This window comes from Condylura cristata, unplaced genomic scaffold (assembly GCF_000260355.1).
Source record: "Condylura cristata isolate star-nosed mole 26May11 unplaced genomic scaffold, ConCri1.0 scaffold00012, whole genome shotgun sequence".
Lineage (NCBI taxonomy): Eukaryota > Metazoa > Chordata > Mammalia > Eulipotyphla > Talpidae > Condylura > Condylura cristata.
Genome location: NW_004567113.1, coordinates 8608156 through 8636142, shown reverse-complemented (window position 1 = coordinate 8636142; position 27987 = coordinate 8608156). Strand labels below are relative to the sequence as shown.

At 40.7% G+C, this 27987-nt stretch overlaps 1 protein-coding gene across 2 annotated transcripts in view; it reads left to right on the top strand.

Moving 5' to 3' along the window:
* The first annotated feature begins 3914 nt into the window (after positions 1-3914).
* The window catches only part of HERC3 (HECT and RLD domain containing E3 ubiquitin protein ligase 3), a 98749-nt gene continuing 74676 nt past the window's right edge, over positions 3915-27987 (top strand). For both annotated transcript variants that reach the window (XM_012724196.1, XM_004681128.2), the window contains exons 1-3: positions 3915-3994; positions 6577-6640; positions 15347-15601. In XM_012724196.1, coding sequence (XP_012579650.1) covers positions 15376-15601 — 226 coding nt within the window. In that variant the 5' untranslated portion in view covers positions 3915-3994; positions 6577-6640; positions 15347-15375. The remainder of the gene's footprint in view (positions 3995-6576; positions 6641-15346; positions 15602-27987) is intronic.

The window sequence follows — 27987 nt, the reverse complement described above, 5'->3', positions numbered from 1 at the left end:
AAAAAAAGAAATTCCATAGGCTCACTTTAGTTTTCCTAGGATATACTTGAATTTCTTAAATTTCATTTCACCCAAATATAATCAAATCTTCAAAGAAGGGGAGAATGTTCATTTCATGATTTTTTTTTTGATCTGACACAAACTTTTGAAGAATATAAGTACTTTTTGCACCTAGAAGGATAAAACAGCTGCCTAATTGGGGCAACTGAATTTGTGTACACAATACAACTGCAAACACGGTCTTAGCTGCATTTCCTGATGTACTTTGTACAGTGTTCTCATAGAAATAGGTTGGATGTCATTTGTAGGAAGACAAGTTTTAGGATTTTGTGAAAAGAGAAAACTTTGTGAAAGATGTCACTTCCTAAAGGTTTTTTGTTTTACTTTACTTATACACACAAGAACTGGGATACAGATCAGAGGTGCAGTGGGTGAGAGGATTCACCAAAGAGAGTGAGGAGCAGAACAGGCAGATTGACTGAAGTAACACTGTGAAGGGGAGCAATAGGTGGGTCAGGAGATGTCATATGGGTCAGCTCCCTGGCCAGGGATCCAACTCATGCTGCAGTGGCTGGGAACAGCTTTATAGTGCTGTGCTTTAACCTGTTGTGCCACCAGGGAGGGCCCAGTTCCTAAAGGTTTTATTGCATGCAGCCTGCAGGGACAAACCAATGCTCATCCTAAAGTCTTTCATAGGAAATAGCCAACCATCCAATGGTATTGCTACTAGTTACCTTTAACTTACGATACTAGTGAGTTTTTTTATGGTAAGATAAGGTGGTTGACTTAATAAAAATAAATCAAACTTAGCAATAATTTTAAGAACAAAAGAAAGTAATAATGGCTCCAAGCTCTTTGTAGTCAGGAATGATGCTTCCTGTTAGAAATAATCAAATAATTATTTGGTTGATGGCAATAATGATATCTTTCTTCTATGTTACTTTACACATAAATTAACTGATTCTATATTATAGGGCAATTTTCAATAAACGTAGATATTTAGCTTAGGTATATATAGAGGTCTCTTGGAAAAACTGTATTAAGTAACCAAGAAAGAACATTTAAAAAATGTTTTACAACTAATTTTTTCCTTGAGTGTCAACTGGAATGATAACATGAATATATTTGTAGGGAGCAGTATACCTTTGTCATTACATAACTTTACACTGTGCACATTACCTGTCAAGTAATCAGTACTTTCCCCTCCTGGAGCTAAAAAAAAACACTTTAAAAAGTTTAGCTGAAAGACAGAATGTTGTCGCTGACAACATTTGATCTCATATGTCAAATATCTCTTTCTTAGTTTACCAAATGAAAATTTGTCTGCAGAATAAGTAGGTGAAACACAAAAAAAAATCATCATTAACCAATATTCTTGCTGTCCAGAAAATTTCTTTCAATTCCAAGTAGTCCCATGCATTGTAAGCCTTGAGTTGTGAAGAATGGAACACGTTTAGCATAGATTTAGGAAGAAGTACTACAGCCCTGAAAAATCCCCTGGGGTACATCCCCTGCCCAGGGCAGAAGCTGGAGTGCATGAATCCTCCCTCAGGCAAAGATTCTGATCAGAATTTATGATACTTTTTTTTTATTATATACTGGTTTACTTTTATTTTCCAACTTTTCAAAGGTTCAGAAAAGGTGGAATATAAACATTCATCTACCTATCAGATAGTTTATAATTAACATTTTCAAACTGCAACTTATCATACATCTATCCATCCTGCCATTTTTCAAATCATTCTTACAAATATACGTTTCAAAATAAGTTGCAGACATCAATATACTTCTTAAATACTTAAGGTGCATAGCACTGACTAGGGTTTAATTGCTTATAATTCTTCTGGGAGTAAATCATTTATTATAACATGAAAGTTTTTCTATCAGAAAACATCATGGTTAGCAACTATACATTGCTTGTTGTGATTATTTAGCTAATATTTTCTCCCTCTTGAAGGCAGCAGGGAATGTGCTGGTTTGTCATTAGTATATCCTTACTGTCTGGTGAAAATACTGCTGAATATGCAGTATTTTGTTAGGAAACACATGAGAAGTCAGAAAGAGAAGAATGGAAGACAGAGCTATTGAAGTGGGAAAAAAATGAACTTTGGCCTCTTTGCAGTAGTTTAAAAGTGTTCTGACTACTGGGGTCATTTACAGCAACTTTGGAAATTGACGGAAATCCTTGCTGAGGAAATTTTATATTGTTTAATACAATAAAATTAAGCATAGTGGGTATTTTCATGACTTGTTCTGTATATAAGTTCCTGGAGTGCTTGCTGGTTATGGAGTTCTGGCTGGTTATTTGGTAAGGAAGCTTATATTACCTGTGTTTGTAATTGAGACATTACTTCTATCCCACCTCTGGACTTGAGTCTTTGATAAGTAACCTGTGCCACAAGATGAAATTTCACATGAAGAACATTTGAGCTATGGATTATTGACTCAAACACTGATTGATCACATACCTATGTGACACATGAAGAATAGAATCTCACTCTCTCCTTTTCAAACACCCCTTATACTTCCCTGACCCCTGCTTGGTGATTTCCTCAGTTCTTTTTGGTGATGCTCTAAATTAGGACTTTGTCTTTAGGACTTAAGTGAAACTGACACACAACTGGCCTGTAAAGGGGATTGCATTAATCTTGTCCCCAATGATTCTTACAGTGTCCAGTCTAACTCAAATTTCAAAGTCTGAAGTTTTCTTTGATGACCTAGTTACCTACTAAATGAAATGTTACTTTCTTGTTCCAGGAGCTGTTGACAACTTGCATTATGTCACTGTGAGTTCATATGCCAGGCAACACCACCCCATCTTTCAATGCTGCAGTTTTTCCTCTTTTGTTATTCTCAGAGCCATAATTGCAGATCTTCTCCTTGGGAAGAATCTGTTCTCACAGGATCTACCCAGTCAAATGCCAGGCTACAGTAATTCTTCTACTTCACAGTCATTACTCGTGGTTAAAGTGGTACTGCCTCAATGTTCTGCTCTAGGTTTCAAATCTAGTGAGGCAGGGAAAGGTTCCTTTTTGTGAGAATGTTTTCTTCAGAGTGTTTGTGGATCAGACAAGGACCAGGAGAAATCTGTAACCTTGAGAAGGAGGAAGCTTTGAGACTCAGTGCCAGTTAAAGTAGGGAAGGACAAACTTCTTTATCCCATTTCTGGGTCACAGGACATTTTGCTGATAAGATTTAAATGTTCCTTTCAGTAACTTTTTTTTTTTTTAACGCTCCCCTAGCCACTACCCTCCATTTTCCCTCAAGCCCTCTAGGCTTCTGCTTCACCGCTGTCCTCTTCGACCCCCAATTCTCTTGGAGGGCCCTGGCAGCGCCCGCCCTTGCCCAGACCTTCTTCCTGCCTCTCCCATCGAACAGCCCCACGTTCCAGCTCTGCGCTTACTCCTGTCCTCCGTCGGCGAGTGAATCAGAAGAGTCCTCCACAGTGAAACAAAACACTTAATGACTCACCCTGAGTTGTCACCCTCTAGCCTCCCCTAACCCCGTGCCCAAGGTTTTTGATCACCTCTGCATAAAAAATAAGACTCAGAGCTCAGAGTCTAAAAATCCAACGGCTGATCAGTGTCTCGAGCTTCAAACCAGTGCAAAGCAATCCTATTCCTGCGCGAACGCTCTGTGTCCTCAGTCGGATCTTGGCCGACACGCCCGCGCCGCAGTCCCCGTCGCCGGGCCCGCCGGACCTGTCACCTCCGGCCGCCCCCGCCTACCTCCCGGGCCTGGGCCTCTCCCCGCCTCCCGCCAGAGGACCTCGTCGCCCCGCCTCCGACTCTGCCGCGGCCACCATTGGAGCTGGCCAGCTCCAGACAGGCGCCCATTGGCCGGATGGGGAGTCATTCACCCAGCGCATTCCGCCGCCCTCAGGCTTGCGGGGAAACTTCCTTATTATTGTGACGCCGAAAACGGAGAAACCCTGAGCCAGGCGGTTGGGGCTGTCACAGTCGGAATCCCCAGCGGCGGTTCGGCAGCGGTCAAGGTGCGTGCGGCGGGGGCCGGGGTTCCAGGGAGGAGGGCCCCGCGGAGCTGCAGCCACGCGGCCGCCGCGTTCCACTTGGCGCGGCTGTCGGCGCGCGGCGCCCGGAGAGGGGACCGCGGCTGCAGGGCGCTTCCCGCGACGACCTGGAGCCCAGCGCGCGGGGAGGTCGGGGCGCCGGCGGCTGCGTGGCGGGGCGCGTTGAGCGCCTCTGGGCTCGCGCGCACCCCCGGCGGTCCCCGGACTCGCTCTCGGGCTCAAAGAGACGCGGCGCCGGGAAAGGCCAGAAGCTGCCTTAGACATGGGAGCGCCCCCCACCCCGACTTGGCTGCCTGCAGACCATGAGGAATTGCGACGCAGAAAGTCAAAAAGAAGATCCTCCCCTTCCTCCCTGCCTGTCCCTATTTAAATTCCGGGGCTCCGGTGACACCATCGCGGTGCGGGGCGCCAACGCTTCTCCGCGAAACAGGAGCTGGCGCGCCCTGGGCGTCCCGGAGAACCCCGGCGGCCGCGAGGAGTTTGCGCTGAGGACGCGGGGCTCGGCGTCCGCGGGGACAGGGACAGCGCCCGCGGGGCCGCGGCACCCGGCACCACCCACCTGCCGCGGCCGTGCCGGGCTCGCCTCGCCTATTCCGCCTCCTGGGCGGAGGGTGCGAGTGGACACGTGTGCGCGTGTGTGTGCCGACACGTAAGTGCGCCGGCGGGCGGGGGGTGTCCGGAGCTGGGGCATTCCGGAGCAGGTGGCACTTTGAGTTTTTGTTAAGTGTGGGGCGCGGGTTAACAGGGACTACTGACTGGAAAAACAGGCGCAACCTGAAATAGATGAAGGACTGGGGAGGGCTGGCTCTGGAGACTTTACCTAAAACAACTGTGCATTGATTTTGTCTGCACCCTGGGTCCCCAGGAATGCATTGGAACCCTGCTTTCGGCATGTCGTTGGCACTGTTTCCTGATTCCATTTTACTTTTTAAATCAGCCGCATCTAAGAAGTCTCTTAAATTTAGAGCTCAGCCTTCCAGGATTTTGCTTGCATTCGTTACATGCGGAATGCTTTCGAAAAGACGATTCCAGAGCTCTCTTCCTTTTGTGTTTTTTTTTTTTTTTTTTGGTTTCTTCTAGCTCTTTCCACAAATAGGAAGCTATTTCTAGAACCTTTCGTTTGATAATTTGGTAACATTTAAGTGAGCCGGGTTTAACGCCAGACTGAGGAGAAAGTGAAATACAATGAGGATGAGCTGTTATTTTAAATGTAGGGGGGTAGGGCAGGGGTGGGGATGGGCAGATTATTGTGAAACTTTGTAATTTCTTTACCCTGGGCGCGTGGAGGGGGTTGGCATCATCCATTCATAGATCAGAAAAGAGGAGTAAGTTCCTCTCCCCTTTGAAAGAAAAATAGATGTTACCCTTTTGACCCCATTGAGAGTAGGAACCTTCTAGAGAAGTTTCCTAATGCAGGAATTAAGGAAGAAGGTTTGAAACCTTTTGGCAAAAGTTCTTTGGCAGGAAAATAAAATTAACCAGAATTGAACTTATTTCAACAGTAGGATATTTTTTCTTTTTTAAGCTAAGATTCCAGCACTTTTTAAATGTATAGTTGGAGCCACTAGTTATCGCCTTTCATTCTGAGGAACTTATTTAAATTCCTTAAAATTTGCAAGAAACTGAAACTTTTTGAACTAAATGATAGTTGCATACTTGCTGGAGAGGCAAGGTAGTTTTGCTTTCAGAAATAAAAATGATATTCTCCAAAGTGAATGGCGTTTCATACATAATAGAATTGAAGTTAAGATAATATCTTAAAGTCATGCAAGACTTCTAAAGAGATATAAGGTGCTCTTAGTCTCGTTTTGTTTTGCATGAAAGAGGATGTGGTGATGAGAAAGAAGGAAGATAGCAGAAAGTCTTCATCACCGTTGTGACAAAAAAGTGATATAGAAGATAGTTGTGGAAAAGTAAGTTTCATGGAAAATAGAATAAATTATTTCTGAAGTTAATGTTTTTAAGCAGGTGATTTGAAAATAAGTTTATTTTTACTTTTATATCTAATACAAATACCAGGGATTTTTCAAGGTGCAATTTGTCTCTAGTTGACTTTTAAAGGTGTTATGTCCATTGTTGGTTAGTGGTTATCTTTATTGGGCTTTTTTTTTTTTTTCATGCATACAGAACTGCATACAGGCTAGAGGTGCAGGGGTGGTGAGAGGATTGACCAGAGGCAGAGTGGGGAGCAGAACAGCCCACTGATGAAGTACTCCCCACTGCTGAGGGGAGCAGGGGCGGGTCAGGAGAGGTCTGCCACACCATGTGGGTCACCTCGGGGCTGGGGATTGTACTCATGCTGAAGTGGCTTTAGCTTCCTAGTGCTGTGCTTTACCCACTGCACTGTCAGGGAGGGCCCTTTATTGAACTTTTACTGAACTCTAATCTTGAGGTACAATGTTTGGGGGCTTTCAATCTTGCATAATTTAAAGATGTTCTTATTTTCAAAGGTTTATTCGTCTTTGTGTTTTCAGTAACATGAAAGTGCTTTGTAGAGTTCTACACTAATGTTAATCTCTTTTTCTTTTTTTTTTTTAAACTGGCAGATCTACAAGGTGAGGCCGAACCATTCTGACTTCTATCCAGATGCCAACTTTGTGACCTGCAGTGGTAAGTTACTTAATTTCTCTGAACCTCAGTTTCCTCAGTAAGTGAGATAACATCTGACTTACAGACTTGATGAAAGGATTAAACAAGATAATGTCTGTAAAGGACTCAGGCTGTATGATTGCCTGGAGGGGAACATTAACCAATTCTTAATTATTTCCTTCTGTTCTGGTCTAATGGAAAGAACAAGGTGAGCCCTGGAATAGGTGACTTAGTTTTTGGCCTCTGCTTCAACCACTTACCTCTCAGAGGACCAAAGTTAGTTAGTTGGCCTTGAAAGGCCTCAGCTGCCATTAAAATGAGGTTAAGAATGAATGTTTCTTGCCTAGAGGTTGGCTCAGATGGCTTTTTAGGACTTTTTTAATAAGATGCTCCCTTTAATGATGTAACTCTGCCCTCTTTACACGTTTACTACATTTAGAAATAGTACTGATGGGTTGGCAGGGGCTTGGTTTCTGTGTGTGAACCAGGAAGTGAACTACTGTTGCTACAAATCAGTGTGAACATGGAAGAAAGTCTGACTAGCTGTAGAGATTGCCTTATTCAATCCCTCCTGTTTATGGGTAACAAAGGTACTAGTTGGCTAAAAATATCTCCAGTGCTTTATGCTAATATGTGTTCTTTGGGGTACAGCAACCTCTTTAAATTTTTATTTTCAAAACTGGAGGTGTCCATCTCAACATGTTAATGTATAAGAGATTGTGTAGTGTCATGCTTAAGAGCACGGACTTTAAAATATAGTAGCTGAGGCCCTCCCTGGTGGCGCAGCGGGTTAAAGCACAGCACTGAGAAGCTAAAGCCACTTCCGCATGAGTTCGATTCCCGCCTGCCCCGGAGGAGCACGGCAGACCTCTCCTGACCCCGCCCGCTGCTCCCCTCAGCAGTGTACTTCGTCGATCCGCTTGTTCTGCTCCCTGCTCTGTCTCTGGTGAATCCTCTCACCCTCCGCGTCTCTGGCCTGTACCCCAGTTCTGTATGAATAAATAAATAAATCTTAAAAACATAGTAGCTGAGATTTGAATCATTCTTTGTGTCTTAGTTTCTACTTCAGCTATTTGCATACATGTTTAGGCGAGTGACTTAACCTTGTTTAAGGTTATTATAAAGGGTGAATGAAATAATCTAGGTAAAGTTTTTAGCCTCACGCCCAGACACACAGTAGGCTTACAAAAATAGTTACAAGTGCTTTTCTTTATTCAACAACAATTCCTTGAGTCACTAGTAGATGCCAGACATGATTGTAGTTTCCAAAAACAGAAATAAACAAAAGAGGTTCAGTTCTTTCTTTGTGGAGATTATATTCCTCAACTGACATTGAGAATCATTACTATTAAATGATATTTCCAACTGCCAAAGGCATTTTGCTTTCAGATCTGCTTGAGTAGGAGAGTGCATTTTAGAATGGAGAAAATACATCGTTGTGTTTAGTACCTAGAAAACAAAACCAAGCAAATTTTGATTTGGGGAGTTCCACTTTTCTCAGTTTGGGGTTCAGTTTCACTAGGCACTTGTCAAGCACCTAGTGTGGTCCTGTATTATGTTGAGGCTCCAAATGGGTAGAACTGATTTTCTCTATGGAGAAACCCCCAGGGTACACAGGAATGGGAAGTTGGGCTTAGTTGCTTGGTACTATACTGTATCAGAAATAATAATATGTCAACAGTACTTTTGATTTATTTTTTATTTGTAAGCATAACACTAGATATGTAATATGGATGTTAAGATACAACTATGCAGGACAGAATATCTTACTACTGAAGTTGTCTTTTTGCTCCTTCCAGATTGTACCTTCCATCTTGACTGCCCTATAATCGTCACCTTATATATTGTATTGACCATTTTTTTAAAACCACCTTTCATGTTTTAACCTTCATTTGCTTGTTTTACTTGTGTTTTGACTTGGTTTAAATTCATCATACTATGAATTCCATGATTTCCTTCTCTCAACACTGTTTTTAAGGTTATACTGGCTTTATAGGTGAAGTTTATTTTTCACCACTGCACAGTATTCTGTTAAATGCATATACTACAGTTTATTCATTTTCTAATTAATGGATATTTGGGTTACTTTTGTTTTATCTGTTTCAGACTGTGCTGAAATGGACATCCTTGTGCATTTGTCTTGGGACATGTACTCATGAGTTTCTTGTGTTTTGTATAGTAAACTAGCTATTAGTGATTACTAATATGACATTAAGTGATTACTTACATTGAAATTAAGATAGTTCAAACTTAAATATATGTTAAAATTTCAGTTTCTAAGTTGCATTTTAAATGTTCAGTAGCTGCATGTTGCTACTATCATTTTGGATAGTGCACATAGGTAACATTTTTGTAGTTGAGGATGTTCTGAATGTCTAGATTTTCCTAATATTTGTATCTCCAGTTCTCAGTGGATAGTGCAGGAGCACCAAAGATGCTTGGTTACTGGACAGTACTGACCACATGCCTGAGAGTGAAATTGCTATTCTGTGGCATATTCACATCTTCATCCTCCCTAAGTGATGCCATCTTGTTTTCCCAAATGGGGTTTGTTTTCCCAAACCTTGCTCTTGAACCCTCACGGAAGCCTTTCATGGAAGTTATGACAGATAGCAGGCATTGCTTTGCTATAGTACAAATTCAGTGGAACATAGTTAATGCTGATCTCAGGGAGGGAGAAAGGATTCAACATTTCCAACCTTTGGGGAGTTATCCTGTTTGCTGAGGTCTCAGAGAGAAACCCAGGGAGAAGGGTGGCAGTGACCACAGAAGCTGGTATCTGTTGGTCGCTTACTGCTGTGTGCCAGGCACCTGCCATGCAATGGACATGTTGCTCTCATCTGTGCTCACTACCCTGTCATCACTTCCTCCCACTTTAGAGACAAAACAGGCTTGATGTGGCTAAGTCTCTGCCCCCAGCTTTCACAGCTAGTCTCTGGTTAATTCAGTGTTTGAACTTTGGTCCTTTTGACCCAGAAGCCCTGTTGAGATGAATACTGAATCTTTTGCCAAGAACAGATGAGGTAAAAAACTGGGAAAGTGTCAGGTGTGGCATTGAGGAATGGGTTATCTTTCCTCCTTTTGTATTTGATGAGGAAATAAGAGGCAGGAAGTGGAGAAGCTGGAATTGAGGTGGCCTGGCACAGCCAAGATAGCTCTTCCAGTTACTGAGTTGTAGTCTAGTACAGTCTTTCGCAGTGCCATACAACTGTGGTTTGAAGTTAAAACAGAGGATTGAGACACTGGTTTAAAAAAAAAAAAAATGGGTGTGAAGTTCTGGAGGATCACAGTGTTAAGTGATGAAGAATACTGCTGAAACTTGACCTTCATGGTTTTGGACAACAATAGCTACAAGATTTAGGGGTTCCATTAAGATTGTACTTTTCAGTGAAAACTGTGTTGATGGCTAACTTCTCTTTAATGCACTGAACTTACTGAAAGTGAGATGATTTTAGTGCTTCCTGATAATGTTTGGGCAGAGCCAAATGCTGATCTGGGTCATATGTCAAATGAGCGTTAGTCATTCATTCATAGGGATATATCTTATTTGTGATTGGTATTTAATTACTTCTCTTAATAAGTCATTTTTTTTTTTTTGATTACTTGAAGATTCCTTTGCACTAACTCAGGTGGCAAGGAATTTTGAAGTTTTCTGAAACAGTTTGTCGTTGCTTCTTACCCACATTCGTTTGGCCAAAGCATCCTGAATTAGCTGACTAATTCACACTCAGCCAGGGCCTGGTAGATCCAGGGTACCAAATTAGTGACAAATACAAATGCCAAATGGCTGGGGTGGGTCCAGTGGTCCTGGTGTTCTTTCCTTGTAGTAGAAATTTCCCTGGAAACAAGTTATCTAAGTTGATTCTTTAATTGTGGAATCTAAGCAAAGCAAGTGGCTAGGTGAATTTAATGACTAACATTATGGAGTATGATCTACCATTTCTACTAAAGCTCAATAATTTCTTAGCAGACACATTAATCAGGGTGACCAATGGTGTCACCCTTTCTATTGGCCAGTTCTAGGAGATTTTAGAAGCTCTGATCCTTTGGCTGTCAGTTTTTCAGGTTCTTTATTACAGAGCACAGATTCTGGACTTTAGTCCTCATTCTGCCTAGTTGTGTGATTTAGACAAGTCACTTTACTCTTTTTCAATTTTTATTCTTGTATTTTTTTGGGGGGGGCTTCATTTTCTTCATCTATAAACTAAAACTTAAAATCTCAAAGAAGATTAAAATGATTAAAATCTGTGAAGCACATAGAAATGAGACTCAGAGTAAGCTCAATCAAATTAAGACATATTATTGATGATTTAATTATTGGTACTATAGGCAAGTTTATTCCAGGTGACAGAAATCCAATTCAAATACTCTTAAACAATTAAACAAATCAGGGACTTACTGGACTTTTGTTGATTCTTATTATTCAGAGTATAACATGATAGTTAGGTTCTATAAAATTGCTACTTTCTACTAATTAACAGTGTTTAACACTGAATTATTAAATACTGAGCCATTGATTGTAGGGGAGTACAGGGTTAGTTAGATTTTATTTTAATTTATTTATGCATAGAAGAACTGGGGTTTAGGCCAAAGGTACAGGGAGTGAGAGGATTTACCAGAAACAGAGTGGGGAGCAGAACCTGCAGATCTACTGAAATACACTGCTGAGGGGAGCAGCAGGCAAGACAGGAGAGGTCTGCTGAGCCATGTGGGTCAGCTCCCTGGCAGGTGGGATCAACCTCAAGTCACACTAACTTGCAATAGTTTGGTAGTGCTGAAATTTAACCCCTTGTGCTACCAAGACAGCCCCAGGATTAGTTACATTCTTTTTTTTTAAAAAATATTTATTTATTTATGCATACAGAGCTGGGTACAAGACAGGGGTGCAGGGGTGGTGAGAGGATTCACCAGAGACAGAGTGGGGAGCAGAACAGGCCCACTGAATGGGGTACACTGCTGAGGGGAGCAGGGGGCGGGTCAGGGGAGGTCCGCCATGCCACGGATCACCTCCAGGGCAGGGATCTAACTCATGCTGAAGTGGCTGTAGCTTCTTAGTGCTGTGCTTTAACCCACTGCGCCTCAAAGGAGGGCCCGATTAGTTAGATTCTTAACAGGAGCATCTGGCCAGTGGATCAATATGTTATGTGTTTAGGCACTTTATTTAATATGTATTATTATTTTTTTAACAAATGATGCAATGTTTCTTTGCAATTAAATGTAGTCAAGAAGGGATTTTAACTTTCTCTAACTGGGGTAATGTTTCATTACATTTCTTTGGCTCTTTCAGTCTCTCAACAATGCAGTACACTACATGATCTAGACAGTTATCATCTCTTGAATTCCCAGATTCAGCTGCTTTTTTATCTTTTCTGTAGCTTCATTATGCACTTACTATAGATGTTTCTTTACCATTCGTGCAGAGTGGCTGGCCATATGTACAGATTGGTGAGTTTCTCTTCCTTTTTTCAGCTGTACCCTACTGTCAGTTCATTAACATTGAGCCGTCAGCCAGCGGCACTATAACTCATGCGTGAATGAAGCTCATCTAACACATGCTTTTTCTCTGTAAGGTGCATTTGCAGTTTTCTCATACTTAGGAACACTAGACGGCTCTTAAGCTTTATGCTTGGGGGGCCATTTTAAACAGTGAAATTACCAACAAAAAATATAAAGACATAAAAAAGATGGGACTAACTATACTCAAGAAGACCATGAATTTACAGTCTGAGAGTTGAAACAATGAGGCAGGATGTGGTCTTTACATGTCCAAGTTTGCACAAGGATAACTTAACATTTTCTCCTCTCTGCACATGACTGGGAATAACTGCAAAATGCCCAAAATATTGGTTTGGGGGTTACAAATAAGTTTTAGTGAGTAGTGCATACAAAATTCACAAGTATGCAAAACTGAAGAACAGCTGTGTTTAGGATGTGCAGGTGCTGGGGTGCAGGGAGGGGGGGAGGAGGATCGAAGGCTCAATCTAAACTTTGGTGGTTCTTTCTCTTTCCTTGGGACCTTTGTGGGTGGTAGGTTCCTGATGTGTTACAGGTATCTCTGATGTTGCAAGGAAAGTTGTTTCCAGCAACTTACCTTATCCTTCAAGAGGCAAAAGGCAGTCTTCCATCAGAACTCCATGGAACTTAAAGGGGAAGGACTCTTGCACTTGGGAGTGTGGTGCTATCCCTGCACCAATCATTGTGGCTTAGGGGTGGTGTTTTCTGATCTGCTTGGTGATGGTCATGCTCACCCTATGAAAGAGGTGGTAGAGTCCCAAGGAAGAGGAACTTGGGGAGAGATAATAGACAAGCACAAAGCATTTTTGAGATTTTTTTTTTAAACCATTTTCAGAAAGGTTGCAACTCATTGAGTTGGCAACTTTCTTTTTTTTTTTTAACTCAGGACTTCCTACCCCACCAACCTCTTTTTTATTGATGAGTTGTATTTCACCATGTGCATATATTACAGTTGTTTTATGAGTGCTCCCACTGATAGATATTTATGTTATTGTTATTTTTGTTTCATGTGAATAAAGCCCTATAAGCATGGTTTATAGATCTCTGCATAGATTGGAAATCATAGTAACTTGACAGCATATTTTTAGATACATGCTTCTCATCCATTTTTTTTAAATATTTGAAATTGAGGGTAAAAATAGTACCCACATAGGATTATTGTGAAGATGACATGAAGCAGTGGTGTAAAATGCTTATTAGCATAGTGACTGATATATAGTAATCATTAACAGACTCATGAAATATTCAGAATTTAAAAAATTGGGTTGGATATAGCTGGTGAGGAAGTGAAAATGAAATTATGAATAGGTGATAGATAGAATCTTGTTGCTCTTTTTAAACTTGTAATCAACACCCCCACCACCTGTTTGTATTTCATCTCCCCTCCCCTCTATTGTTGCAGTTAATGACAACAACAACAAATTTTAACCTTAATGTATATATTTTTAGTTCTAAGGTCTAGACAAAGGGAGTAAAATTCTTGGGATGAAGCAGAATTTTCTGGTAAAGATAGCAAATTGAGATTCAGTTGCATATTTTATTGGGGGCTGTTCTGTGCCTTTCCTGAAAGCCACAAGAGTTCAATGAGTTAAGTCAGATAGCACTCCCGTAGGTAGTCAGGTGATACTGCACTCTTTGGATGTGCCAAACTTCTGTTTATCCTTCATCACCGGATGGGTGTTGGGCTATTTTCACCTATTGAGGTCATGAATAACGCTGCATGACATTACATATTTTCGTATGGATGTATGCTTGTGGTTCTCTTGGGTCCATAGCTAGGAGTGGAATTTCTGGCTCATACAGGAACTCTGGTTGTGCCTTCTGAGAACCTTTGAGACTGTTTTCCAAAGCTGTGTCATTTTCTGTTCCCACAAGCAGCGTAGGGGTGCTCCCATTGCTGCACATCCTCACCAACACTTGTTATTTCCTGTTCTTTTGCTTGTAGTCATACTAGTTGGTATGAGTGGGCTTGAAGTGAAGGGAGATGAGAAAGATGAGATTTAGCGTTTCTATCAGAGGGAAGCATGAATTTTTAAATGATAGTGAAACTTTGGGCTAGAGTCAGCAGTAACAAGTCAGCTAAACTTGATTGAGTACCTGCTAACTTGAAGAGGTTTTGTTATATTGTGCTCTCTGGTAAGACAATTAAAATGTGGCCGCTGATTTAATTTATAAAAAAACAGAGTCCCCAACCAAGGTTCTCTAGTGTATATGTGTAGGGCAAACGAAGATGCTCAGACTTTTGTGCTTCTGGCATCTGGCTATCTATCACCTGCAAGCCTTGAATGCAGGAGTGCTTGGGAGTGTGGGCTGGGGTAGGCATGCCTGATGGCAGACACCTGAGTTTGGCATGGGCATGTGAAAGTGGGCACATCTGAGCCTGGAGGCTGAGCAGATAAGCAGGGGTAATGCGGCAAAAAGCAGCAGAGAACGGCTATGAGAGAACACCAGAGAAAGCCCAGAGGAAAGATGCGCCCCCCCTCCCCCCCCGCCTGCCCTGACCCTGGCTGCCTCACTACAGACGGTGCACAAAGATCATAAAAAGCCTGAAAAAGGCACCAAGGGCTCCAGACTCTCCTTTATCTGTTTGCCCGTATCCAGAGAGAACCTGCCCTGTGCCTTGCTGGCAAAACAGTGTGTCAGAGGATGCAGGCTGACTGTGGCTGGAATGGTCCCCAGTGGCATTCAGGTAGGAAGTGAAGCTTGACTCAGATCTGGAAGGATATGTGAGAGGGGAGGACAGAGAAGATAACATGTTTACTCTTTCCTTTTCATTTCAAATGGTGAGTTGTTACTGTGCAAGATAACAACAGGGTTCTTAAATGAGTTAACTGGTTCAACAGTTTTTTTTCTTAACTAAATAAGCAGAAAAGTCAAAGGAAAGGTACAATAAGAAAGGGCAAGGTGAAGTCATGAGGTCATTTTAAAACTGTTGTCATAGTGGTTGGCAAAGGTTGCTTCAGCAGGTCTCTTGTACCCAGAGTTCCTGGTAATCTGAAAACCACATTCTATCTGTACATTGCATCTCTACATTGGCACAGTTTCTCTAGAAATTTTCTAAACGCTTACTAAAACACAAAAATAACAATCATTGATTTGTGTTATTTTCAGATGCAGCATATCTGAAGAAATTAAGGCCGAAGTTAATTTTGAAATTATTACATTTATTCAAGTTTGTCTCTCTTTTTAATCTTTTCCACAACTCTTTTCTAGGCTACATGACTTCCTGAAGGAGAAGAACAATGTTATGTTGGGGATATTGGTCTCTGGGCCAACCTGGGATCAGCACCAACTTGCAGGGGATTGTGGCTGAGCCGCAGGTGTGTGGATTCATTTCGGACAGAAGCGTCAAGGAGGTCGCTTGCGGAGGAAACCACTCTGTGTTCCTGCTGGAGGGCGGGGAGGTGTACACGTGTGGTTTGAACACCAAGGGCCAGCTGGGCCACGAGAGGGAAGGAAACAAGCCAGGTGAGTGCACCCGCGGGTCTTGCTGGTTAGCAGCAAAGGCTGCAGGAAGGGAGAGCTAGGAAGACTTCCTCATCTGGCCTTCACCTTTCAGGAAAGTTAATTGGATGGGGCAGTGCACCTCTGTTATTTAGCACCTTTGTGTCTAATTCAAGCCTTTTGATGCAAACCCAGCCATTTTGTTTTTTATCTTGTTAAATAACATGCAATGTGAGTTCTCAGGGGAGGGGCTTTAACTAGTGGCTTTCAAGTTAGGGAAGTAGGTTTTGCCCAGTAATAAAATGCTAAGACATGACTATTTTGTGAGTAGGTTATCCTCATGCAGTCAGTATCAGAATTCTTTTTGTTTATTTTTACTCCTAATTACCTGTTTATTTCTGCAACATGCTTTTGTGTTTTGGGTTTGGTGTTCTGAGGAAAAAGCTGAGTGAGAGGTAGTGGTGATGTAACTCTGGGTTTCCCTTTTTGGAAGGATGTGATGTAAGTTGAAGAGTATGTGGGGGAAGGGTGAGTTTAGGCGAAAGGGGGAGAGTAGGAAACTTGAGTAGAACATCTGTGTGTGTGTGTGTGTGTGTGTGTGTGTGTGTGTGTGTGTGAGAGAGAGAGAGAGAGAGAGAGAGAGAGAGAGAGAATGGGTAGGAACACTAACCTGATCCATTCAGGTATTTGGTGGTAAAACCCCAGGGTGCAGTCCCTTTTAAGGAAACACTGAATAGTGGGGTGAGCTTGGTGAGGGGAAGTAGTGAGAGGGTACATTGGAAGGGTGGGGGGCTAATTAGAATCCTTAAGTTTTCGTTTATAACAGGAGCTCTGCATGTTTTAAAGTACATGGTTTAAATATGATTTTTTTCTTTTTCTGTCCTAAGAATTTTAAGTTTGACCTTCAGTCTGAGCATAGTATAGATCTATGAGGTACTTTCCCAGTCTTGAAGTTCAACTATCTTTGCAGTCGTAGAGGGGATTTTTCAATAGTCTTTTGGTGAGAAAAGACAATTTAGGGTTTTAAAAATTATGTCTGTGTTGTCTTTGTCACCCTAGCATGGGTATATACTAGTTTCTTTCTTACTTGCTATCTCTGTTATTCAGTCCAGATCAAATCAACACCACTCTTCTTTAAAGAACAGGAGGTTAATGGTAGGTCACAGTCCACCAGTGTGGTCCTTCTTCCAAGAATGTCTGTATTCAGCCAGGACTTAGAAATCCTTCAGGCCTACTTCACGCCAATGACCTTGGAAGGATTTGTATCCACTTGGTTAGTCTTTGAAGGGAGCATGTGGGGACCAGCAGGAGATCTTTCCAGCAGCTTGCAGGCACAGCCTGGTTAGGGGCAGCCACACCTGGCGGCATTGCTCCCTGACTGTTTCTGGACCTCACTTGCTCCTCTGTAAGTGGAGGGGACTTCCTGTTCTAGTGTAGTGACTAATGAGACCTCCCCACCAGGTTTGTCCTGCCAAGCCAGTTGCTCTCTGACACACCGTACTTTACACCTTTGTCTTAGAACCTGCTGTCAAGCTGGGTGGCGGGTGGGAAAGGAAGTAAGCACTGCAGGGCAATGATGATAAAGATCTGTAGAAGTTCCACAGTGAACAAATCTAAGTGCCACCTGACATGCTTTCAGTGACGTCTGGGCAGCTCCCAGGAGCCATGGTGGGCGGTTCATGAGCCCCTGGCAGTGAGAGAACCTTGTGGAGCCCGAACAGAACACAGGGTCTTTCCCCGCTCAGGCAGCCTGCAAATTGCCTGAAGGTATGGCTCAGCTGTAGGAAGAAATTTGAACTAGTGCTGGGATAAATGAAATGATTTTTGTTTACTATTTTGGTCTTTTTATTCGGCTTATTAATGATCTAGATGAGGAAGCTGGGAGGTGGGAGTTCTACCACAAAGTTTCAAAGAACCATTCCGCCAATTGTGCCTCAGGTAGGGTCTCCAGCACCCACCTGGATTTTGGCTTCAACCACAGGATCTGGCCCATGCTCTAGTCTAAATTTGAAACAAGCAAGACTCTAGTATAAATTACAGTAGATTCCAGAAATTTCTGTTGATGGTTAAGCTTGCCTGTTAATTATAAACTCCATAGCAGCTGCGGAACAGTGCCTCTTGAATGGAAAGATTATGTGGGTGGGCGCCTCCCTCTTTTCATTTAACTTTTTCATTGGTAGGTGTGTTCTAAATCAGGGTACCATTTGGGTTTATTTTTAATGAGTGGGGAAAAGAATGAGCTTGTTTTCTGTATATACTCATTGGGAACCATGATTTGGAGAGCTTGGAGGAATAGCAGGGAACACTATCACACAAGCCCCTGTTTCAGATAGCTGGACTGGCACCAGCCCACAGGGATGCCCCGCCCAAGCATGCCCCGTGCTCTTTGGGAGGGGTCTTGATAGAAGGCCACCTCTCCAGGTGGATGTTTCTGTGGGGACTGGACAGGTACGCAGTTTCAACTTGATGCCACTGCCAGACCAAAGGATTTAAGCAATGTGAAGGATTAAAAAGAGTGAGGGGAAGAAAAGGTGGAGGGCGGTGGTGCTGTCAGGAATGCGTCAGGATGAATCTCTTCTGTTTGAACATGTGCCTTGAATCTGTCCTGCCAACTATGAGGTATCATTTCACACGTTGTCTCTGGCACAGCTGCAGGGTACACACACTAATTGTTTTTGGAGGTTTTCCTTACCTGCTGCAGGACAGTGGTCTACAATAAGCCACAGTGATTTCAAAGGTTTCTTTCATCCTCCTTGAGAACAGCTAACAGTTTTCTGCTGCTTTTGCTACTGTGACCTCCCTGTACTCCCAGATCTCTGCATTTTACACTGCCCTGATGGCACCGACTTGGTGTGTGTCTTATGTGGGAAAGACAGAGCACTTCAAAGATATATCAGAAGCCAGGCGGTTATGGGGACTCATTTATTTTCCCCGTGTGTCAGGCAGCCTAGGACTCTAGCTTAGGTGTGTCCATGACTCCTTCATTTGCCCTTAGGCCAAGGGCAAAGTGGTCTGTGATTCCCAGAAGCATTTTTTCAGGGATTGTGTTGCCTATTTCTCTCCCATATGACTTTTCTCCCATTCTCTCCTTCACATTATAATATGAATTTTATTGCCTGCCTCTCTCTTCTCCCCCCAAATCAAAGATAGTTGCAAGTAGTTAGGACATTTTAGGATGATTACTAATTTTTACCTGTTTTGCCCATGTATCATCTCTTAATTTTATCAGATATACACTTACAGAGCTGCATTATAGGGAGAATTTTGTGCTGCCTCCTTCTTTTTAGAATATAGCACGTAAACCAACTATAAATTTTTCCTAAGTGTTTTGTTTAGAGGTAGAGTGTTTAGAGGTAAAGTGATTAAACATTATGAAAATCTTGAAATATTTAATATTAAACTAAAATAGAAACTGGTTGCTTACAGAAAAACATTTTAAAAATTTTATCTTAGTTTACACTGCTTCTCTCATTCCTTTATAGTCACTTTGTCAGCTACTCTGAATTCCCAGAGTGGGGTTTTAGCATAAATGTGTGCCAACTAGGGATATCTGATTTTGTGTCAACCTTCTGTAACCTTTGTTCCTATCTTGGGCAGGCAAGAACTGTGGTAGGTACAATTATTTTATTTAATCAATTTTAATTGTAGTCCTTAAAATTCTGCAATTGACATCCCAAGAAACCTTTTCATAGCAACGATAGCAACGCCCAAGGATAACAGTGTATCAGCAGACTAACATTTCTGTGCAACCCTGTTTGATTCATATCAATGAATAGTTCCTTTTACTTCCTCCTGCGTTCTTTCTCTCTTTCTTGTAGGCATTTAATCTGATTCACATTTTGTATCTAAGCATTTACATAATGCCCATCACCAGATGCAGCAATTCACCCACTGTTTGATAAATGAGATTTATAAAACAGCATCTCAAAAGCATCAATTTTCAGAACTGTGTTGACTCGGATAGAAATGAACACTTTCAATTGGTTTATCTGGTTGCTCTCAGGCATATGAAAGAAGAGGTAACCTAACATGCTAACCACCTTTTGCCAGAAAACTAACTGAGCTGAGAGAAAAATAGAAGAAATTCTCCTAATGACTTCCTATTGAAGTGCGTGTTCTCCTAGATACAACTCTGGTATAAGGGACAGAAGGTACCACAGGTATCATGTTTAGATCTCAAATTGAACTTGAGATCTAACTTGATGGCCCCACCCCATCTCACTAAGCATGGCAGAGAGTGCTGGGTGCTGTAGCGCCGTTCCAGGCGGGATGATAAAAAGCAGGAGCAACCCACGGGTTGCCTTCTGTGGGAACTGAGAGGACAGCTTTCTGAGCCAGAGACCTAGGAATAAGGAGCGAATATTATTTAATCATTTTATTTTCTCGTGGGGCTAATCAAATGTTACTTTTTCTGTCTGGGACTCAGCCTACTTTCCTTAAAGTTGTTTGAGTGTTTCAGAAAATATATGCTTATTAATGAGGATACTCTGGAATGGGAAGTGTTTTACTTGTGGCTTTTAAAATTTTGCGTCTTTTAAACAATTAACACTGCTTTTGTGTTGTGCTGCAAGAGGCTTCTTTGTTAGCTATAATAGTAGGTAACAATATATATTACAAGTGCTCTTCATTTCCAATGTGCTTAGCATTATTAAGCTGATGAGTCCTTATGCTCATCCTATAAAGTAGGTCAGCATTATTATCCTGGGTATATGTAAAGAAAAGCAGAAAGGAAATAGAGTTTTAATCTTGCTTAGGTATTGCAAGTTTAGTTTAATTCTAGAATTTTGTCCATGGGCATCTTCTTTACCTCTGTCTAGTCAGAAAGGCCCAATAGAATTTTGTTTTTACACTTTTTCTTGTTGACATTTAATTTCAATTTAGTCCTTAAACAGAAAGGATATAAATTTGGCCACCAACAATCTTGTGTTCTTTACTACTGAAATACCAGTCAGCTGCTTTGGTTAAGGGTATAGAGAAAAAATTTCCTTTTCATGTTTAAAATCATTAACTGAAAGTCAGCATATTCTTTTATGCTCTTGAGAGCCAGAATAAAAAGGAGAAAAATCACATATGATAATTTATATCTCAGGTTGAGGTATAATTTTTTAAAAATAATATAATAGTTTATTTTTACATCATTTTGTGACTTTCTCCATCTCAGTTGCAATCCCCTTGGGTTTCCCATCACCACATCACAGTGTGCCATCACCATAGTCCAGTACATTTCCCACCCTTCCCCCACTGTTTTTGATTCCTGAGGTATAATTTTGCTTCATAATTTGTCTCTTGGTCTTCATTCCTTTATTTTCTTGGATTATTTACTTCTTACCCTCCAGCCATTGGTTCAGCAGAAATTACTGAGTACTACATCAGTTTGTTCTACAGAACTCAGCACATTAGTGCACAGGCTACCTTTAGGGGTTTATAGACGAGGTGGGAATAGAAGGCATGTTCCTAGAAAGGGTGTGTGATGTAGTCACCATGTGAGGAGCCAGAGGTGGAAGTCTTGAGGGTTGCAAAATCCGAGCTGTATGTGGTGAAGGGTTAAGCCTAAGGTCGCCAGTTGCACTGGTTTCTGATTTCTAACCAATGTCATGCTTTATCCCTGGGCATATATAAAGTCTGGGTTTATGGTAGATTTATGAGCTTGGGAAGGAACAAGCTAAGCAGTTCAGCTTTGGGGGTGGAGTCAGTGTGCCAGTTTTTATTTTATTTTAATGAGTCCACACTTAATTCTAAATTTTTATGTTACTATAACAATTTTGTTGCTTGGTGATTTTGATGATCTTTTGTCTAGTTTGTTGATCTGTAATCTTGGTAGATTTAGGATATATATAAACTGTTCCTAAATTTATCAGTCTGGATGGAATATATGTAGCCAAATGACATTTTACATTTCTTCAAGATCTACTAGAATCTTTCCTTTCTGAGTCAGTGACCTTGATAGTATGTAATGTTGAAATCTGGTAATTCTCCAACAGATATACTTTCTTGTATCCTTGCAGACTTTGAATCACTTTCACTCATTAGTAAGACACATATCAATATTATAATTTCTATAATTATGAAATGACTCACAGAAACTGAAGTTGTTGTTGTGAATTACTTTGGAGCAATACCCAATCATGGAGTCAGTAGAATGAATAAGATCATGAAATCTGGAGCCATACTTCCTAATTTGAAATCCTAATTTCACTACGCACCAGCTGTGTGACTCTTACCCTCTCAGTCTCCGTTCTTGTAGTTTAAAAATGTGATAATAGGGATACTTTGTGGATAACGGTTGTAAGGATCTTATAAGTTGGATGTCAGGTATTTGGAATAATATCTGGCCCAAATAAGCACTCAGTGATAGTTGCTATCATTATTACTTTTACTAGTAGTTATACTAATAGTTATTACTAGTAGTATATATTACTAGTAGTTATATATACTATTATAATAGTGTATATAGTAGGAGTACTTTATGTTAAAACCTTCCATGATTATTTTTTGATCCTCTTTTTCAACATGTCAGCAAATTCACTTCATGTGTATATTGTTTTGTGTTGTGTGTGTATGTGTGTGTAAGTGGGAGGGGAGGGGGAAAGGAATAAATGGGAGGGGGAGAGAGAGAGGGTTATTTTCCTTAACACTACAGGATCTGATGAATGGTGTATGATTTTAAGAGCGGGAGATGATAGCTAGGGTCAGGTCTTTCACCCATCATGTTAATTTTTATATTTTGAGTTTAAACAACAGTCATCTTTATTTTCAATTTTTAGGGATCCTTTATCTTATTGGTCCCAAGAAAAAATACCTTATATATTTTGGGTACTCTTTTTTTTTTTTTTCATTTTTTTTAACATCATTCTTCATTTTGTGCATTTTTTCATCTCAGTTGTAATCCCCATGGGTTCCCATCACCAATTCACCCATGTGCCATCACCAGTGCACTCTTCCCACCCCAGTTCTGTTCCCATTCCCCTTTCCAGCCCCCACAAAATGTCTCTGGTTTATAGTTGCTCATTCATTGTTTTCATTTTTACTCTATTACATCTGTTTCTCTCTCTCTCTCCTATTTTGGGTATTTTTTAAAAACTGACTATCTACATGTGAACATGTATACATATACCTTATTCTGTTCCATGGTTAACATTGCCTTCAAAATTCTGATCTAAAATCGCAAAGTTTGGGGGACAGATTAGGCCACGTGGACTCTTAAGACACATCTGGGACTACTTTGTGATGCTTTTAGAGGTTTGAAGTGGTTTGGCAACAGTTAGCTAAGTGATTTTATTTTGCACAGACCCAGAAAATAGAGCATAATCCACTGATGCTGACTCATCTGAATTTTGTGGGCAATTACTTTAGGCTATTAGTTAGTTCAATGACTTTGGACAGAGCTATGAAAGAATGTATGTAATTTTCCTTTTTGCAGTTGGCCTAAGAAGATACAACTTTAGAGTCTGAACCTGTTTCATTTTTCATTTCTCTCTCTCTCTTTTTTTTTTTTAAATAAAAGGGGCTTCTATCAGTCATGAATACAACTCATGACCTCACATATGAAGTTTATAAGGAGATATTTCTAGGATTGGTAAAATCAGGAGCTCCTTGACATCATTAGGTGCTGAAGTGTTTGCCATCCTTCTGTGCTGCCATCTTTCGTGTGTTGACTTTATTCCCTGGACTTAGCCTCTCATTGTCACCAGGTAACTGCTACTACATCCTCACAGCAACATGCAAAGCAAACAGAAGGAGAAGCTGCTTCTCTTGGGTCTGCTTTCAAAAATGTGGAAGATCTTTCCCAGCACCTTCTAGCATACATCCTCTTATATTTCACTGTGCAGACTCAGGTCATGTGCCCACTCTAGACTGTTGCTGGAGACAGGAACCTTCTGGTTGGCACAGTGTAAGATGGAGGCTCATCTCCTAGGCCTGGAAGCTGCTCAGTAGCAATGAGGGCTCTGGTGCAAGCAAATAGTGGGTAGCTGACGGGTAAGCCAGTGCCTGGTATCTTCTGTAATGCTGATGGAATGTTGTGTGCAAACTTGGAACATTGACACCTTACATAAACTACAATCATGAGTCTTATTTTTGCTCAACTTATGATCTGTAGATCGTTTAAAAAATTTTATTTATTTATGCTACAGAAATGGGGTACAGGCCAGAGGTTCAGGGGTGATGTGAGGATTCACCAGAGACAGAGTGGGCAGCAGGCCTAATGGCAAAGTACACTGGTGGAGGGGAGCAGCGGGCGGGTCAGGAGAGGTCTGCCAGGCCATGTGGATCATCTCGGGGTGGGGATAGAACTCATGCTGAAGTGGCTTTAGCTTCTTAGTTCTGTGCTTTTAACCTGCTGCACCACCAAGGAAGGAGGGCCCTGTAGATCCTTTTATTGCTTCAAAACCTTCATATTTGGTTTTTAAAATGACTATTATCATGAGACAATGACTTTTTCTACTTACTATATGATCCATGATTTTGAATTGTGTATTTTTAAAAATAATTCTTTTATATTATGCATACAAGAACTGGGCTTTAGGCCAGAGGTACAGAGGGTGAGAGGATTCACCAGCTTCATCAGAGGGAGCAGTGGCGGGAATCTAACTCATGTTGCCAATGGCTGCAAATAGCATTGATAGTGCTGACTGTAACCCCTGCACCAGGGAGATCCTATGAATTGTGTATTTTTTTGAGTTAATGTTTTATTTATCTTCATTTGATAGTGTTAAGCATACTGTGTGCAAGCGTAGAGTATAGGCAAAGTGTTAAAAAGTGGGGAGTATTATGTCCTTAGCAAAATGTCTCCCCGGTTTTATTTTATTTTACCACCTCCTAGAGGTTTGGAGGTTGCTGGGGTTAGATCAACAGAGATCAGTGTTTTAAAATACAATTGCTGAATTTTAAGGATTGAAGATAAAAGAATGACTTGAATGGTGAAGATTTCCATTTATCAGGCTTCACACAACTAACATAGATTTGGTGTCAGCAGAATTTCTCCAGAGGAGTTGTATAGGCTCAGGGACTTAGGCTTAGTAAATTTAACCATTAATTTTACTCAGCTTTAGAGAGATGAAAAAATCTTGAGACTGGCTTGGGAACATTGTCTCTAACAAGTGATACTCTGTTTCCATTAACATGGAAACACAATGAAGGCACAGACTCTCAAAAGGACTATGACTTACCTCATTAAAATTTGAGAGTGAGAACTGTCTGGGAGGTAATTATAATAACATCTCAGACTAACTTTTTGGGGGAGTTGTTCAGACTGCTTGAAAGAAGTTTTAAGTAAGGCTCCATTTCTCGTCTTTTCAAAGTCATATTAATGAAAGCTTGCAAAATCCTTCATTTAAAAGACCTGTTTCCTTCTGCTAAATCAGTGTACTTTTATCATGTGAAAGGCAAATATGCCTTTGAAATTGGTCTGAATGCGTGAGTGGGGCTGATCAAGGTTAAATAGTGCTTGTCGGGAACACTGATCCTACATTCTGCTTCTACTTAGAGTGTTTGGGCAAAAGAATATTTGGGCATAAAGTCAAAATAGGGAGTCCAGGACAGTGGTGAGCATAATGTCTTTAGGTGGCAGGTCTCCTGGTTTCCTTCGAAGGGGTGAAGGACACTGATAGAAGGCTAACTGGAGGCAAGAATGTTGGGAGGAGAGAAAAGAAAAAGGGAAATGGAGAGGGAGCCTGTGCTGAGTTTACCAGGAGGCACAGGTTAAGCACTCTGACCTTCATATGGAAGAAAGAAGCTAATTATGAGCTAATTATGCATTGTTTTAATTTACTATGAAGTAGATTATGAAGTGGATGCCTCTAAGTAGGTAGTCATGAATAAGAAGTTGGAAGTTTTTTTGCAAATATTTTTATGAGTTCTGATTCATGCTTTAGCCATCATTCTGTTCTTTATTCTTCCTGAGGGTACCTTTTGAGGCACAAAAGCTCTGGTGAATGTGTTTAGTAATTGCATCAAAAGGGATATGAGTGGTGAATGATGCATTGTCTTCTTGGTGATTTCATGCTTTTCTCATGAAATTCCCATTGGTCACTGAGGATCTGAATCAGACTGGACATCTATCTCCTTTCGTTACTATTATAATTAATGATATAGCTTCTGTTACCCTTTTATATGGAAGGGGAGTCGTCTTAAGTTTGTAAAAATTTTGTAAATCGTTGTTGTTTGACCCTTCACTCTCTCCTCCCAGCTTGCTTTATGCCTCAGATCTGTGATTTGCTGCAAGTTTGTCTTTTTCCTGATCCTTATTTGGTTTCTCTGTATTCCTCTTATAAGTGAGACCATCCTGTGTTTTTGTTTTCCCCTTTGACTTACTCCATTTACATTAATTCCTCCAGCTCCATCCATGTTGCCACAAATGGCATGAGTTTACCTTGTTAATTGCTGAGTTATAATTACTGATTTTGGACCTCTTTGTCCTATCAGTTACTAGAGAGTAGTCTTAAAATCTTTGACTATCATCATGTATTGCCGATTTATTCTTTTAGCTATATAACTTTTTGCTTCATATATTTTGAACTCTGTATGTAAGTATGCACATTTAAGATTATTACTCTTAATGAATTGTTTCTTTTAACATCATGAAATGTAATTATTTTTCACCATGCTACTATTTATTATTTTTGAAATCTACTTTGTCTGGTATGAATATAGTAACTTAAACATCCTGTAAATCAGAGTTTTTACATTTACCACAATTTTAAATGGTAAGTCAAAAAATAGAGACTTTTCTATAGCTTCTTTGGAAAAAAATGAAGTGGCAAGTGTTTTTCTGCAGTAGTATAGTAAAAACATATCAACTTCTCTGTGCATTTTGTAACTTAGGATAGAGAATTTTAAAATTTTCTTTTGGGCCAGCCTTGGGTTTTGGCTACCTTCCAAGGAGGTCAAAGTTAAAATATTTGAGCTCTAAGGAGGTAGCATAGTGATTAAGTTTAGCATGTGGTGAAAATTAGGAGGGGTAGGTTTTTATTTTTGATATGAATAAATGTTCTATTTATATGAGTGGCTCTCATATAGATTATTTTATTTCCTAAATGAACTTGTCTTGGTTCTGCCCTTTCTCTGTTATATCAGTCTTTGAAAATATTTTTGTTTCTCCATCCCACTCCCTCCTCCCAATAAGGATGATGATGTTTTGAAATATGTGTAACCCCCCTTAGTGTTTTTGAAATGATCAGTTTGTTTTTCCCTCCTTTGACATGAATTGTAGCTTTGTCACATTCATTTGTTCTGACTTCTTTGATACTCATTTGTGACATCCTAAATACACTTCGTTATTACAGACTTTATGTAATTGTAAGGTAATTCCTAGTAATTTTTTTCAGTGTGAGGTAGTCTTCCTGGAGCTTACACTCACCTTCTTACAGGTGACAAGCAGGCACTAGTATTTCACTCTACAGAACAGGAAAGTGCTCTGACGGATAAGGCATCCATGTGAGCTGTACTTTGAGGGGCAATTAGTATTTTGCACCTGATTATTAAGATTTCAGTCCTTTCTAAAGGGTCTTCAATTACCAGTTGGAGGAGTTAGATATTTAACTATGCCAAGTTATTTATACCCCTGCATCATCAACATAGAGTTCCCTTCTGTTTTTAGGATTGCTTTTATGAGAACTTTAAAGTATGAGTTGTATTATAGAGTTGAGACCCCATTTAAGCATATCATAGTCCCTGTCTTACCCCTCATGTTTAGATAAAAATAATTAAGAAAGTAGCTGAAATGAGGCTTTGGAACAGGACTTTCTAGTTACAGAAGGAAGGAAAATGAGGGAAAGAGACCAGTCATGTTGTGGGAGCAGAGAGAGCCCAGGAGGAAAGTGTGGTGCTTGGCTATCCTCTCTGTTGGGATATTCCAAGGAAATTCAATTATATTCTCTTTCGAGTGGCTTGTTGAAGTAAAGTTGTTGTATCACCCCCAACCTTTAGTAAAAGTTGACTGCACAGCTCAGAATGGGTTGATATACTTCGAAGAAAAACAGTTCCGTGAGACTAGGGGGTAGTGTTGGGGGGCATGATGGGAACTAGGGTTGAGGTTCAGGATTGGGGCAAGTGTGTGGCATTCCACAGAATGGCAGGGTGAGTGCTGGATTTCCAACATTATGTGGCCTGCTGTTTTCTGCTCCGAATGTGTCATCATAGAGGAGACAATTTGGGGAAACAGAATAGAGAGAGCTGAGTGAAGAAAGGTCAACCTTCTGTCATACCGCTGACATTTGTATTTCAGTTTTATTACTTTTAAAATACTAATTATCAATCATTAATTCTGTATACTTCATATACCTTTTACCCAACTGCTCATGTTAGCAACAGATTACTTACTGGCTATATTTCTCATTTGAACGATGAAGAAAAAGAATCCATTTTATATTTTGCATAATTGGACTATTCACTTCATAGTTTTTTTTTTTTTT